This window comes from Aythya marila (assembly GCF_965140915.1).
Source record: "Aythya marila genome assembly, chromosome: 3".
NCBI classification, from domain to species: Eukaryota; Metazoa; Chordata; class Aves; order Anseriformes; family Anatidae; genus Aythya; species Aythya marila.
This window is the reverse complement of record NC_139044.1, coordinates 53,982,163-53,995,091: the sequence shown is the minus strand read 5'-3', so window position 1 is coordinate 53,995,091 and position 12,929 is coordinate 53,982,163. Positions and strand designations below refer to the sequence as shown.

The window sequence follows — 12,929 nt, the reverse complement described above, 5'->3', positions numbered from 1 at the left end:
GACATTAAGCTCAAATTAACTAAGACAATGCCCAAATACAAAGAGAGAATTTGCATACAAAAATGTACATCTTTTTGTTCTTGTTGCTGATACTTCACACAATTTCTGGGTTGGAATATTTCACAGAATTCCACAAACTAACAAAGGAAATTATAGTTAACTATTCTGGTAGAAAGGAAACATAATGCAATCATTACATTTATAGGAGGAATCTACAAACCAACTTCAAGACACTTAGTCTTGGGTTTATTTGTTCATACCTGCAACTTCCTTTTCTTCCTTGAGAGACTTCCAGTCCAGTCACTGATGCGTCGCATACGGCTTTTTAACGTATCCTTCTTGGATGCCTCCTCAGTGAGAGGCTTGGACTTTCTGCATGGGAGCGTGTAGGAGGAGTAATGCGCGGGACTTCCCTGCTCTACCCTGGAGGGAACATCAATGTCTGAGGCAAACGAGACACGATTGCTTAGACTGCCATGAGTGTCAATATACTCATCAGACAGCCTGATCCCAGGTGAAGGAGTGCTTTCCAAATTTGTATCCTTACAGAGATCTCGAAGTGAGGAAAGAGATGAACTTTGATTGAAGGTCTTCTTGTTGTCACTTGCTGGGAAACTGGCATGAATGCTTGTGTCCGGAGTGCTCCTGGTCAAATACGGACCATCCAACTCATTGATATCCCCGGCATTTCCCCAGAGAGAGTCGTACCATGAAGACTCAGAGCTTAGCGAACTTCCTTTGCTAGATCGAAGCCTTGAATCAGTAGGTGACAGACGATGACTTGAAGAACAGTCTGCACTGGAGTTCCTCCTGACATCAAGCAGGTTATTTGACTTAGACTCCAAGGTAGGCGAATACCTCAGCAGCTGGACCGGTCCACTGGACTCCTCAGTCGGTACTTTGTTGTTGCTACTGTTGTGGAATTCAACCCTCAAGCAACCGTCCAGCTTCCCCAGTGTTTTAATGAGAACTTTTGGACTCCTCCTGTCCTCTGATGGGGAGGTTGATGCAAGGCTCTCGTTCTTTCCATAGCAATTTAAAATGTGCCCATTGCATTCTCGGGATGCAGCATGATTACTTCCGGCTTGAAGGCCAATATAGTGGAAACCGTTATCAGGCAGAAACACTGCATTATTTCCTTGGCAGTAGTCCCCTGAGGGATTTGTCCTGTGCTTGGCATGGACACTGCCTTTAGAGACCTTCACTGCAGTGTCACTGAGTCTGGCTGAATAAGGCTGACTGCTCTTGAAGTGCGAAAGGCAACTTCTGGCAAGAGACCTCGACTTGTAGTTTGAGCCACTGTTGGTATGTCCCCATCCATGCAAGGAGCAAGACTTCTCATCTTTAGCATGAATGCTCCGAATTTTTAGAGAGCAAGGCTTCTGCTTGGCACCAGCTGTGGCAGCAGCATGATTTTTTGATCCCTGAAGACTGTATTGGCTTTCTGAATTCCCCATTTTCCACTAAATTAAGAAGAGTTTCATTAGAATCTTTGAACAGAAGACAAAGTGAAAAGTAGCAGACCATTATTATTCTCTACACAGGAAAGTGCATTTTTTAAAAATGATATGAAACAATTGTTTGAAAAAAAGACCATTAAATAGCCATTTACAACATCAAATTCATAATTGAATTTATTTTAGGGGCAGGCTAGGAAAGCCTATTCTCTGTATGGTTCATTACCCCTCTGTTATAAATCTGGAATCTAACTCCATTGAAATCATGTCAACACCTTTCTCCACCCACACCCTTGGCAACATCCTTTTCTTATAACTTACAAAACCTCTGGCTCCCAAGAACAATGGCATAATGAAAGGGAGACAGCAAGATAATCATTACTTAGATGTAAAGTGAACTGTACTTTCAGAGAAATCCCTTTTGCCAGGAGACAAGCAAACTGCAGTTTCAGCTTGACTGGCTTCTGTGCAACCAAGTGTTGCCTCAATAAACTTTTCAGCAAACCCCAGCTTTGTGTTTAAATGGAGTCAATCCAGGAGAAGGAAAAGAAAAAAAAAAAAAAAGACTTCGTTAGTGAAAAGCCTCATCTTCCATTACAGCACAGAACTGCATTATGTTCTTTCAGCATGGGACAGTTTGGTAGTTCACTTACTAAAACACTCTTCAGCTTTTTACTGGATTCGCAGGGAATGACACACAGTGGAGTAGTCAAATCGCCAGAATGAGTTAAGTAAGATTTTGGACCTTCAAAAAGTGTACTCAAAAGTAAAAATGATCCTTCTGTTCTTTTTGTTACTTGGAATGAATCTCTACTCTTTGTAATTTACAAAAACAACATCAAAGCACATTTTCAATCAGCACTATGCCTCTTTGTCAGATCTCAGGCTGTCACTTTTAGGAGGATTTACTGTAGTTTCATCAAAATTTTGCCAAAATAAGCCTTTGTGATGACAGAATCTTATTTTCTAGAGTTTATATATATTTTAACATCCTAATTTCCAGCCCTTACCACTTTTAGCTAAAAAGAACTGTATTAAACAAGGAACATACCTGCAGGAACTCTCTTAAATGTGGATATGGTTATCAGTTAGCATGCTTCACATCGTCTTCGTGGCCAGCCACTACACTTGTCAAAAAAACAAGGTGGTGGTGTACACAGGCTCTCTAGAAAACACCAAAAAGACAAAAAATGGCTCTTAATCAAAGAAAACAAACTTTACTCAAGCTATAAGCAAAATGAATACAAAAAAAAAAAAAAAAAAAGCAGACAGGAGCAGAAACAGAATGGAGAATAACATTAATACTTGAACAATTGACACTGAATTAATACAATTAAGTCACTGGGTAAATGTTTGATTTTCTAAGTCTATCCTTTTCCCCTCTCACTGATGTATTACCGTGAACTCTGAGCACCCTCCATTTGGTTTTTGGAACACCAATTACAGATCACTGGACTGTGCAGTGATCCACAATTCAGACCAAATTGATCAGGGCATATTCTACAAGATCTGTTTATCTTTCCCTGTTCTACCTAAATTCCAGCTACAACCCCTGCGGTGAAAGGCCACTGCACAACACACTCCACCAAGCACCCAAGCAAGCCCTCTCCTTAGGTTTGTTTGATTTTAAGCTAATCTGCCAGGCAAACACCAAGCACTGCGCATACCAACGGGTAGCAAGATCCAGGTTCTTCCTGGCCATCCAAACATATCAACTCTTCACTCAGCACACAGATACCATAACTCAAAAAGGATGGACAAAAGCCAAATTTCACAGAAGACAGCAGCTGTGCAGGGACTAAAATGTTCAATACAAGCTGTACAAGAGCTCAGGCTCAGTGTTGGAACATATATTTTAATTAGAAACCATTCTGAAAAAATACATTACCCGACAAAATATTATTTGCTGCATAAATTCAGTGGATATTGTTCATAATTTTTAGTTGAATAACTATCTAATTTAAACAGAGTTTTGCCCTTTTTGACTTGTTTTGTGGCATTTTTGTGGCATATTTGTGGCTCTTCATAAGAACCTTGCAGATATTTAAAAGAATTCACTAGTAACCTAGGTATTTTGTTACCTTACAGGTAACCAAAAGTAAAGGTTAGCAATGAAAATTAAAAATAGTCTCAACAGCAAGTTTAGAAAAATGTCAGGAAATAAATAACTTAGAAGAGATATATCCTTTTGGCTCATGTTAAAGATGCTACAGACCTACAAACACAAAACCATGGCTACTATCACAAAGATATTTGGCAAAAGAGGCCACAAATTTCAGTTTACTCTTGAAAACAAAGCGAAAGAAAGAATATGTTTAACTTGTTTACTCTCTAACAATTTGGAAGGTTGCTAGTTAGGACACCCGTACCTTGCAGGTTGGGTGTTCCTATGCTGCTAAGTGCACCCATTGATGTAAACAGTGTTAATGACATCAAATGTAACAAGCATCGAACAACAGAGACTTGAGATTGAAGGTAAACACAGGACAATACACAAGCTTCATGAAGTCCCAAACTTTTGAACAAATTGCGACCCCCACCCAGGAAAACTGCCTTCCTCAGTCAAGGAGGCGACAACCACAAACAAGCACAAGTCTGCATTCACAATTCTTCATCTGGGAGCAAAAACTACATTCAACAAGGGGGCTTTGAGGGGCTTATATCTATTCATAAGGGAACACTGAACCCAATTTGTCTAAAGAAACAGGCAAAAAGACCATCTGGTCTCCATAGCAATTGTGCAGTGGTTAGGTAATCCTTTTAACAGAGTGGGTAGCGAGCAAGCTGCTGTCATGAACCTCAGAAGATAGACAGTCAATTCTTCGAGCCTCGAGCTGCTGCTACAGCATCCATTGTACTCGTCTGATCCAATACACAGATCACATAATGGGTGAATGAATAAATTTATCTCAGGGTACAATGTCTACAAAACAGTGTCTCAGTCTGTGCAGGAATCAGTTAGCACTACAACAGAACAGTCAATAAATCCCATAGACATGGCCGCAAGGGATTTTTCTCAGCATCCCAGCCATCCAGAAAGCTATGGTAGGCTAAACATTCACGCACACTGTAATAACCAACCGCGGCATCTGCGGAGTCGCACAAAGACCATCACCCTGAAAATCAGCTGGGTTGCCTTTCTCTTGCCTCACACTTGTGTGGAGCGATTTTCTTTCTGCTAATTACAATAAGGGGCACCGGGCGAGCAGGCTTGCTCTCAAAGGCAGCGTGACACCAGGTCACGGAGGTGGTCAAGGCAAAACTTTGGCTGCACTGTTTCCAAACACTTGCACGTTTTACGCTGTTTTAATTCTGGAAGTTTTAGAAATTACAGTGCAGGGGACTGAGTTCAGCTTCCCTTCTATCTCTCAAAGCAACCTCCTACCCCAGAAGACAGCGTGCTTTTCTCTGTTTGTTTGCAGAGGTAGAGGGATAAATACTTCTTGTGAGCAACACCAAGGTCTATGAATATTTGCTGCATTTATAATCAGTATATTTAGAAGCAGCTCACAGCGCCTGAAGATGACTATTAAAAGTTTATTTGCTTTCAATTATAACCACATTCCCTAAAAAAGAAGTTTTTAATCTTCACCCTGGTTCCCCTTGACACATTAAAAAACACAGCTATGCAAACATGCTAAACCGGGAACCCCACCACCACCACCACACCCAATAATTAACGCAAATCATAACCCCAGAGCTAAAAACGTATTTCCCCACCTTTACAGTCCTGCACATAAAGCCCTCCTAGATGTTTTTGGCTCAGAAAAACAAACACAGAAGCTCAGGAGCCTGCCACCTATATTCCCTCATTAATAACACAGCAGCCAGACTGCCTTATAAATGCTAGAGGGGAAAACATCTTCCTTAGGATCGAGATGTGTGCACATGTAGGGCAGCTCCCTGCCACTGGATGGGTGCTCACCTCCCCAGCCTTCGTCTCTCAAAATAAAGGTTTACAAAGCTTGACTCACTAACTACATTACAAGCTAAACTGAACCATATCAGTAACATTCCAGTATTAGGTTTGCTTATGGGATAACTAGGATTTTTTTACATTATGAATTGGTGGCAAGTTTGAGTCAAAGGTGACGGGGCTCCTGCGCTGTTCTGGGCTGCTACACCAGCAGTGTACACCAAACGCAGTTTCGCTGCTGCCAGCCATCTGCTTCCAGTACTGTCATACTCACCACACTAAGACTTTCTAAAACTACAGGTTAGAAAACCACAAACTCCAGACTGACGGGAGGTGAGCACAAAGACGTAAGTAGACTGAATGCTCTGCAACCACAGTGAGTATCAGACAGTGGCCATACACCAATGTGCAGAAAGACAAGAGATTGTGGTAGATCTCCCTAGGGAGGTTCTGATTTCTGGAGTGACAAAGTCACCACCCAGGGTGTTGTAAGAAATCAATTATGTAAGCTTTAGCAATGGTAAGCTTTAACCTGGAGAAAGAAGTTATGTTCTAGAGACATGAAGCCATGCACCAAAGCTATAGCTGCTGTATTTTGACACCTTTTTTCTCTGGATGGCTGGTGACAGTGAACCATCACCCATAGATGTGATCTACATCAGCAGATGTGGTCTGGATCAAGTGAACTACAAACTATTTAATCCCTGTTGAAGCTTTCCTGCGAATCCACTGGTGAGATGCAGGGAAGTTGATTCTCACTCCCCTAAACATGGCATTGGTGCAAAACTACTGAAAGCAACAACAACAAAAGAGAGTAATAAGGGTTGGTCAAGATTAGGATAACGTTATCTGTCAATATCAGCTGTCCCCTCTACGGGCAGGACACCTCTGAGAGGGCCACTGAACCAGTTCCCTAGTAGCTGCCACCATGCACGGTCACTCACAGCTGTCAACTTGGGTATATACGTTTGACAAAGAAAGTCAAGGTTTCAACTCACCTTGCAGTGAAATCAATACTATTACAAAGGGCCTTTATATATGAAGGGCAGTGAGTATATCCCACCACATACTCTACAGTAACGAAGAAAGAAGAAGCAGGCAGAGTCATGTATGCTTTTTTTGTATTTGGAAAACTTATTTCCAAAAGGGCACTTCAGGACTCCTCTCCCAGCTGCCGCGTGTGAGTGTAATATTCACCTCCAGAGTAAGGAAGGTGGAGTGGGAAGGTACAGAGGGGAGCATGGAGGAGAAGAGAACAGGAGGTGCCAGAGCCCTGCAAAGACGGCTGCTCTGGGTACGTATTTCATACGGGCACCACGGGAGACTGTCATCAGGATTTGTGGAGCTGTGATAACGGAGAATCAGAAAGTACTTCAGAGAAAGAAGAAATGAAACAGAACCCCTCCTCATTTACACGAACTGACCAATTTGTCATTTCCTTTTCTAGTTAAACATACTGCAGGCTGTGATGCAGAGCACCTACTTTCTGTATATACATACATATGTGTATGTGTATATGTATAGCCAGAAAAGTTTTTTTAATTGACCAAGCAATTCCTGTTTTTCCTTCTTTCTTTCAGACAATTTCAACATTCTCTAATGCCTTACTCCAGGCTACAAGGCCAGCCATTTTAAATGGCTTTTGAAGCCTTTGATATTTTAAATAATTATCTTTCAGATACTGACCTGTTCATAAGTTTTGCAAAGAATCGACGTGCTCAGTGAATTCTTGCAGGGACAGAGAACTGAAGTTTAAATTAACTTTTAATCTACTTTGGTTTTTAATATGAAAATAATAGAGAATGCTAGAACGTAAACCTGTCCTCACCGTCCCACATGGCTGCATATCAACGGGCACACAGAACTAATGAGGGAGGCACGATAGCACAACACTGAAGCTGGATTAAATATGGAGTTTCTTACTGGAAACAATTTACTTTATTTTTTAGAACTACGCACTTTGGTCACATGCTCCCACAAATCAGAAGCAGATTTCTTATTCCTGCAATCTCAATCACATTCCTATTACAAAAATATACCATAATAATTGTACCGTAGTATTCTTGGCAGGATATTTTGCATTATATACCACTGAATTCAAAGAATGAATAACCCAAACACCACAAGTATGTCCTTAAAAAAATTGGATAATTTTGCCTTAAAAATCCAGTTTGAATCCAAAACTCCTCACTCACTCATTAGTCTCTAAAGAATTATAGCCTGTATAGTTATGGTATTAGAAATTACTTAGTAGCTCACAGATAGAATGAAAAACAATATTTTTTCTCATTAAACATAGTCATCATGACCTTAGAAAATCTGTTTTATGCTGTTCATCATACCAACATCGCACATAGATTTTTCACATTTTAAGCAAGAAGGGGTCAATCCCCTTTTCTGGTTCCTTCTCTTAAACTAACATTGATGCCAACAGGTCTATGCTGCATCACAGGTATATCACATCAGAATGACACATCTCACCTGGGATACGATTCCTTCTTTTCTTCAACCCATTCTTCTGGGTCCAAGGCATTGGCAGTTTAATTAGATTAGGCCTTACAGCTTTCAAGTTAGAGCAATATGGAATGTTGAGTCAAGCCTGAAGATCCTTATCATATTATACCAATGCTGATACAATCTAAATCTCTAGAGACGTATTTTTCTTGGCAGGAAAAACAAATTTCACCATTTGTAAATGTTATTGAATTTATACACAATGGCTAAAGTGACCATCTATTTAAATAAAAGCCATTAAGTTTTTTTAAAAAAATAAAAATAATAATAATAAAAAAGGAATGCCAGCTCACATCTTGACTTAATGCAGTATCTGTAGTAGTTAAAGAGTTGATATGTCAAAGGGTCTATTACCTGCCCTTGGAGAGGAAATGAACTCAGTGATCTGAAAGGTCTTTTCTTTTCCACCTACTCTGGTTGTGAGCATGCTGGCAGGCCCTGAAGCAGACTCGCATGGTGCTTTCAAGAGTTTTCCAGGACTGAGGCCTCGGGTGGGGAGGATGGTACATCCGAAAGGGGCTGAGATGCTCCACACAGCCGCAGCTTCAGGGACTGAGACCAAGCAAACCCCCCAGAGGTTTGCCTCAGCCATCCTTGTAATAATGGCAGGAGGAGAGTCTGGAGCTCTGTGGCTAATCGGTAAGTCTCAAATCCCAGCCAGGAACATCTGCTCTCCTCCTCTTTTGTCCCCTTCAGTAACCACTTTAGCAACCACCTCATGCTATCAAATACAGCCCCAGTGCTGCACTTCAGGCTGAGAGATGGAGCCTGCCACCCATGACACAACTCGCCTCACAGCAAGGAGGGGAAACCACGCTGCATTTGGCGTGGTCTGTCCTGCCTCTCGGTGTACACATCCACAAACATCTGAGGGTGCTGACGCCAAAGTAAATGCTTTCCCACCACTGGCCCTGGGACTTCCTGAAGAGGACAGAGGATCTGGGGCTCAGTCACCGGAATTTAACTTGAGACAGGGTCCTTTGGAAAATTAAAAGCAGATCTTGATTTTAGCATGCCAAGAGCCCTGCAGCAGCAGCACAGTTTAGGGCTTACTTTCCTGTACCTCCGTGGTACCAGCATGTTACTCACACATTACAAGAATAAAAAGCACACTAAGGATTATGTTTCCTTGCTAAAAGACTCACTTTGTAGCTTTACAGCTATAGAAAGTGCCAGTTCTCTCTTCCATAACATACAGATACCCTTTCCTGTTAAAGCTGATCAGATTAAAAAAATTCCATCCCTTGCCTCTAACCAGCAATTTGCTATACATTGTATAATTTTACCAAATCATCCACTCCAAAGGGAACGAAAGGCATGATTTCCAGAATGAAGTATGAAGTCACCAGAGTACAAAATTAACTCAGTGACCACATCAGCAAGAAGCATAAACAAAGTGGCAAACTTTGGTTGCATTGCACAAGCAATTAATCACCTCCCTCTTAAAAAAGAAGAGAGGAAAAAGAGACACTTCTCTATTTCTCCAGCATTTCCCTCTTTTCTTTTTTTTTTTTTTTTCTTAAATTTTCCTGTGCGACTGAACATAGTGTTTGCACAATTTCTGTAGAGTTACGTATTTAAAGTTTAAGTAGCATTAAAAATCTTTGTAGAAAGATCAAAACCTGTTCAGGACCTACCTCTGCCAGAAGCAGCAGCTCTGCTTTTCCACATCATCCCAGTTCAGAAGTAGCAGTGGCGCTGACTGAAACATTTTCCTCTAATGCTTCACAAAAAAAATATCCAACCTTTGCTTGGGTACGCTGTCTATGTATTGTGAGTTAACTTTACATTTTGGTGAAAATAGACAGAATCAAAAAATAGAAAAGATTTGGAGGGATTATGAATCATATTTTATTAGTAGAGTCACTTTTAACGTTGCAGAAACTACAACACTGAACATACTTTCTCATATTTTGCCTTGGAAAAAATCCGTCCGTGCTGCAGCAGATCTGTAAAACGATACCGGCGGTGGTTTATTTAGCAATTCAGGCAATCGGCTTTGACAGATGACCAGCGAGAACTGTTTTCTAGAGGCAAACCATTCATCTTAGCACAGCCTGCGACGGCAGAGGAAGCGCGGTGGCTGGGGGCTCAGGCACGACATGAGCCCACTCTGCTCTCGAGTCTTGGAGGGGGATTTCTCTCCTCTCCTCCCCTCTCCCCAGCCCAAGCCCCCTTCCCGCTCCCACTTACCTCCCCTGGCTGCCAGCTTCAGCCTCTCAGCCCCACGTTCTGCCTTCGGGACACACAGACACACGCAGACACACCGACTCTCCCTGCCCCAGGCAAGCCAGGAAACTGTGTCTAACACTTCCAAACGCTCAGCTCAGCCGTTGGGAACTAAAAACAGACCCTGCCCGCACAAGGCTGGATGTATTTTTGTCTGCAGGCTACACACCCTCCTCCTGGTGCTCAATTTTTTCCATTGGTGGAGCAGCACGATGCAGGCTTCACCAGAGGGTGGTTTTCCACCGGCCGCCCGAAGTGGTGCCGGGAGCAGCCCTCATTGGGCTCTCGGCCGACCCCGCGTGCCACAGCCACTGCCAGCTTCCACAGCAAGAATGCTTGTCCGAAAGGAGCTCTGGGGTCTCTTATTTTCTCTCTTTGTTTGGGTTTTGTTTGTAGTCCTTCTTCCCCCCCCTACTTTTAAGCTCATTAGGAGTGAGTAGGTATTCCCAACATCCTTGGGTGAGCCGCCCTGGTGAAAACCTACCGCCCAAAACCACAGTAGGAATGTCACAGTCATGAAAACCCTCTCTTAAGAGTAGCTCTCAGTCGCATTTAACGTATCTACGCAACAACATCATGTATACAGCTGCAAACTAACACTCTCTTCACTGCTGCTTTCCTCTGCCACGCTCCTTATAGTGTCATATGGAGGGAATTAGTTGCTTTTTTAATAACTAGCCTCAGATAAAACCAGTCTCTTTAGATGCAAATGACATCTCCAAGTTCCAATATAGGGAGCTAGGCTGTTAAATCTGCAGTTAGGTGCATGAACAATTGCATTGTTATCAGAAGGGATCAACGCTTCATTGATTGCAGCAACAGTTGGTGAATGAACTCAGCCAAAAAAAACAAGGCACTTATTCAATTATCCTAATAAAATTACAGGGTCACATTTAAGTGCCAAGTATGAAACTCTAGCCAAATTATATTGCAGATGATGTATTAAATCAAAAAGAAACACATGAACACTCTAACAGAAATCATCAGAAACCCATGAAAGCCCCAAATCAATATTTATGTCCACAAAAGTGAAATAAATATTTGCATAGTAACATAGGAATTGCTACCTAGCAGTGGACTTCTGTTTCACAGTTTCCAGTATCCTGTCTCACTGGAGAGGAAACTCCAAGACTCAGCAGCTTTGGCATAACTGAGAATAAAATTCTAGTTAATCTCCCAAGCACAGTTAAAGTTAACTTCTCCACTCAAAAATAACAACTCAAGTCTCTTCTAAAACTTCCAAGGTTAGCAACATTAGCAATGAATATGCTTCAACTCTACCAACCTCAGTTAAGTTTTCTGTAAGTGAGTTCCACAGCTTAGTTTTCGTAAAAGGCATCAGAGCAGTACAAAACTTAGGTCTGTACTCCTGGATCTACGCCCGAATGTATGTCTGGGAGCTCCGTGTCTGCTCATCGTTCTGGTGACAATTTCACTCTCTGTGAAAAGCAAACTATTTTCTCTTTCCTGTTCCTGATACAGTTGTATTCACTTCACTTAGCCTTGCTGTGGTCCAATGACTTCCATAACAGGCCAGATCCAAGTCCTGGGATTAGTGTCACAAGCCATGTGGAAGTAATGACAGCTCCTGAGCCAAAGCACTGGGTCTCTCTCAGGAGCACTGGTTGGCCTCTGCTACCACCCCAGTTCCCACAGTCCTGCATTTCTCCCAGTAGCCCTTAGTAGATTAAATAAACCACGTTCATGTGATTCCTTCAGAAAGGTTAACATCTGCTCATCTCTGCAGCCTTTCATCAGCACCTGTTTTGCTGAATTTATCTTTCTGAAACATGGATGTTCAGAAGTATAAATGCCATTCCCAAAGATTCCTCTCGAGCACCTTGTACAACAACAGTAATTCTTCCCTAGCACAGCCAAAAATACCTGGACTGACACATCCCAGGTCCCAGCGGAATCACGTTAGTGGCACACAGTCTTCCAACAATGGATAATAAAGCTGTCTGTTCTGTTCCTTTCCTCTTTCGTTTTCAGAGGGTCACTCCCAAACATCAAGAGGCAATTTTGCTATTAGTGCAAAGCACTCAACCCTGCACTTTCTCCTTTTCCAAGTTCATTGTACTTTATCATTCCAGTCCTTGGGGTCATGCAGCTCTTTCCTACATTATTTCTAAACCACCTCTATATTTACTATGTGTCCCACTTTGTATCAGCCAGTGTCACCAACACATAGCCATTTGTTGTAGCAAGCCCATCAGCAATCAGTTTGGTCTTAAGACCCCATTCAATACCCCCAGCTCTTTCATTATTGCCCACATACTTGCAACGTACTGACTTTAAAGTACTTTAAAGTACTGACTACTTTTAGTGTACTGGTATTAGATGTTGAAGGTGTATTTTTCTGACTTCTACTTGACTTACGTAGAGATGTAACATCCTCCACCTCAGGTGGCTACGCATGCCTTTCCTGATCCTCCAGGACTCCTCCTCCTGCCCTGCTCCTAGGGAAGCTCCTCAGGGAGCATGTGAGTTGGGCTGCCTGGGCTTTGTCACAGACTAGGTCATGGCTTACAGCATGAGGGTCCTTCTTCGTTACAACCCCAAAGTAAGTCTCCACATCCACCTCCTCTTCATTCTCTTACCCACTGCGTTGCCATTATCAGCTTGTGACAACCTGATAATGAAATAGCCTTTGGAGATCAACAAGGAGCAAGCAAGCTACATGCTGCCCACAATAGTTTAATCTCTTAGTAATATCTGAAGTATTTATGTGCCTCACACACTTCCATAAACATATCATCATAACACTGCTGGGATGGAGAAAGGTGCCATTATCCTACTTTTCTAGAAAACTG

The 12,929-nt window shown here is 42.1% G+C and overlaps 1 protein-coding gene across 6 annotated transcripts in view; it reads right to left on the bottom strand.

Moving 5' to 3' along the window:
- Positions 1-12,929, bottom strand: part of TIAM2 (TIAM Rac1 associated GEF 2) — a 169,959-nt gene that overhangs the window by 86,589 nt on the left and 70,441 nt on the right. For 4 of the 6 annotated variants that reach the window (XM_082755843.1, XM_082755848.1, XM_082755847.1 and 1 more), the window contains 2 exons: positions 2,509-2,622; positions 261-1,463 (listed from right to left, as the gene is read on the bottom strand). In XM_082755843.1, coding sequence (XP_082611969.1) covers positions 261-1,457 — 1,197 coding nt within the window. In that variant the 5' untranslated portion in view covers positions 1,458-1,463; positions 2,509-2,622. Of the gene's footprint in view, positions 1-260; positions 1,464-2,508; positions 2,623-9,524; positions 9,615-10,080; positions 10,216-12,929 lie in introns of those variants that run through there. The other 2 variants (XM_082755846.1, XM_082755844.1) reach the window with 2 other exon arrangements.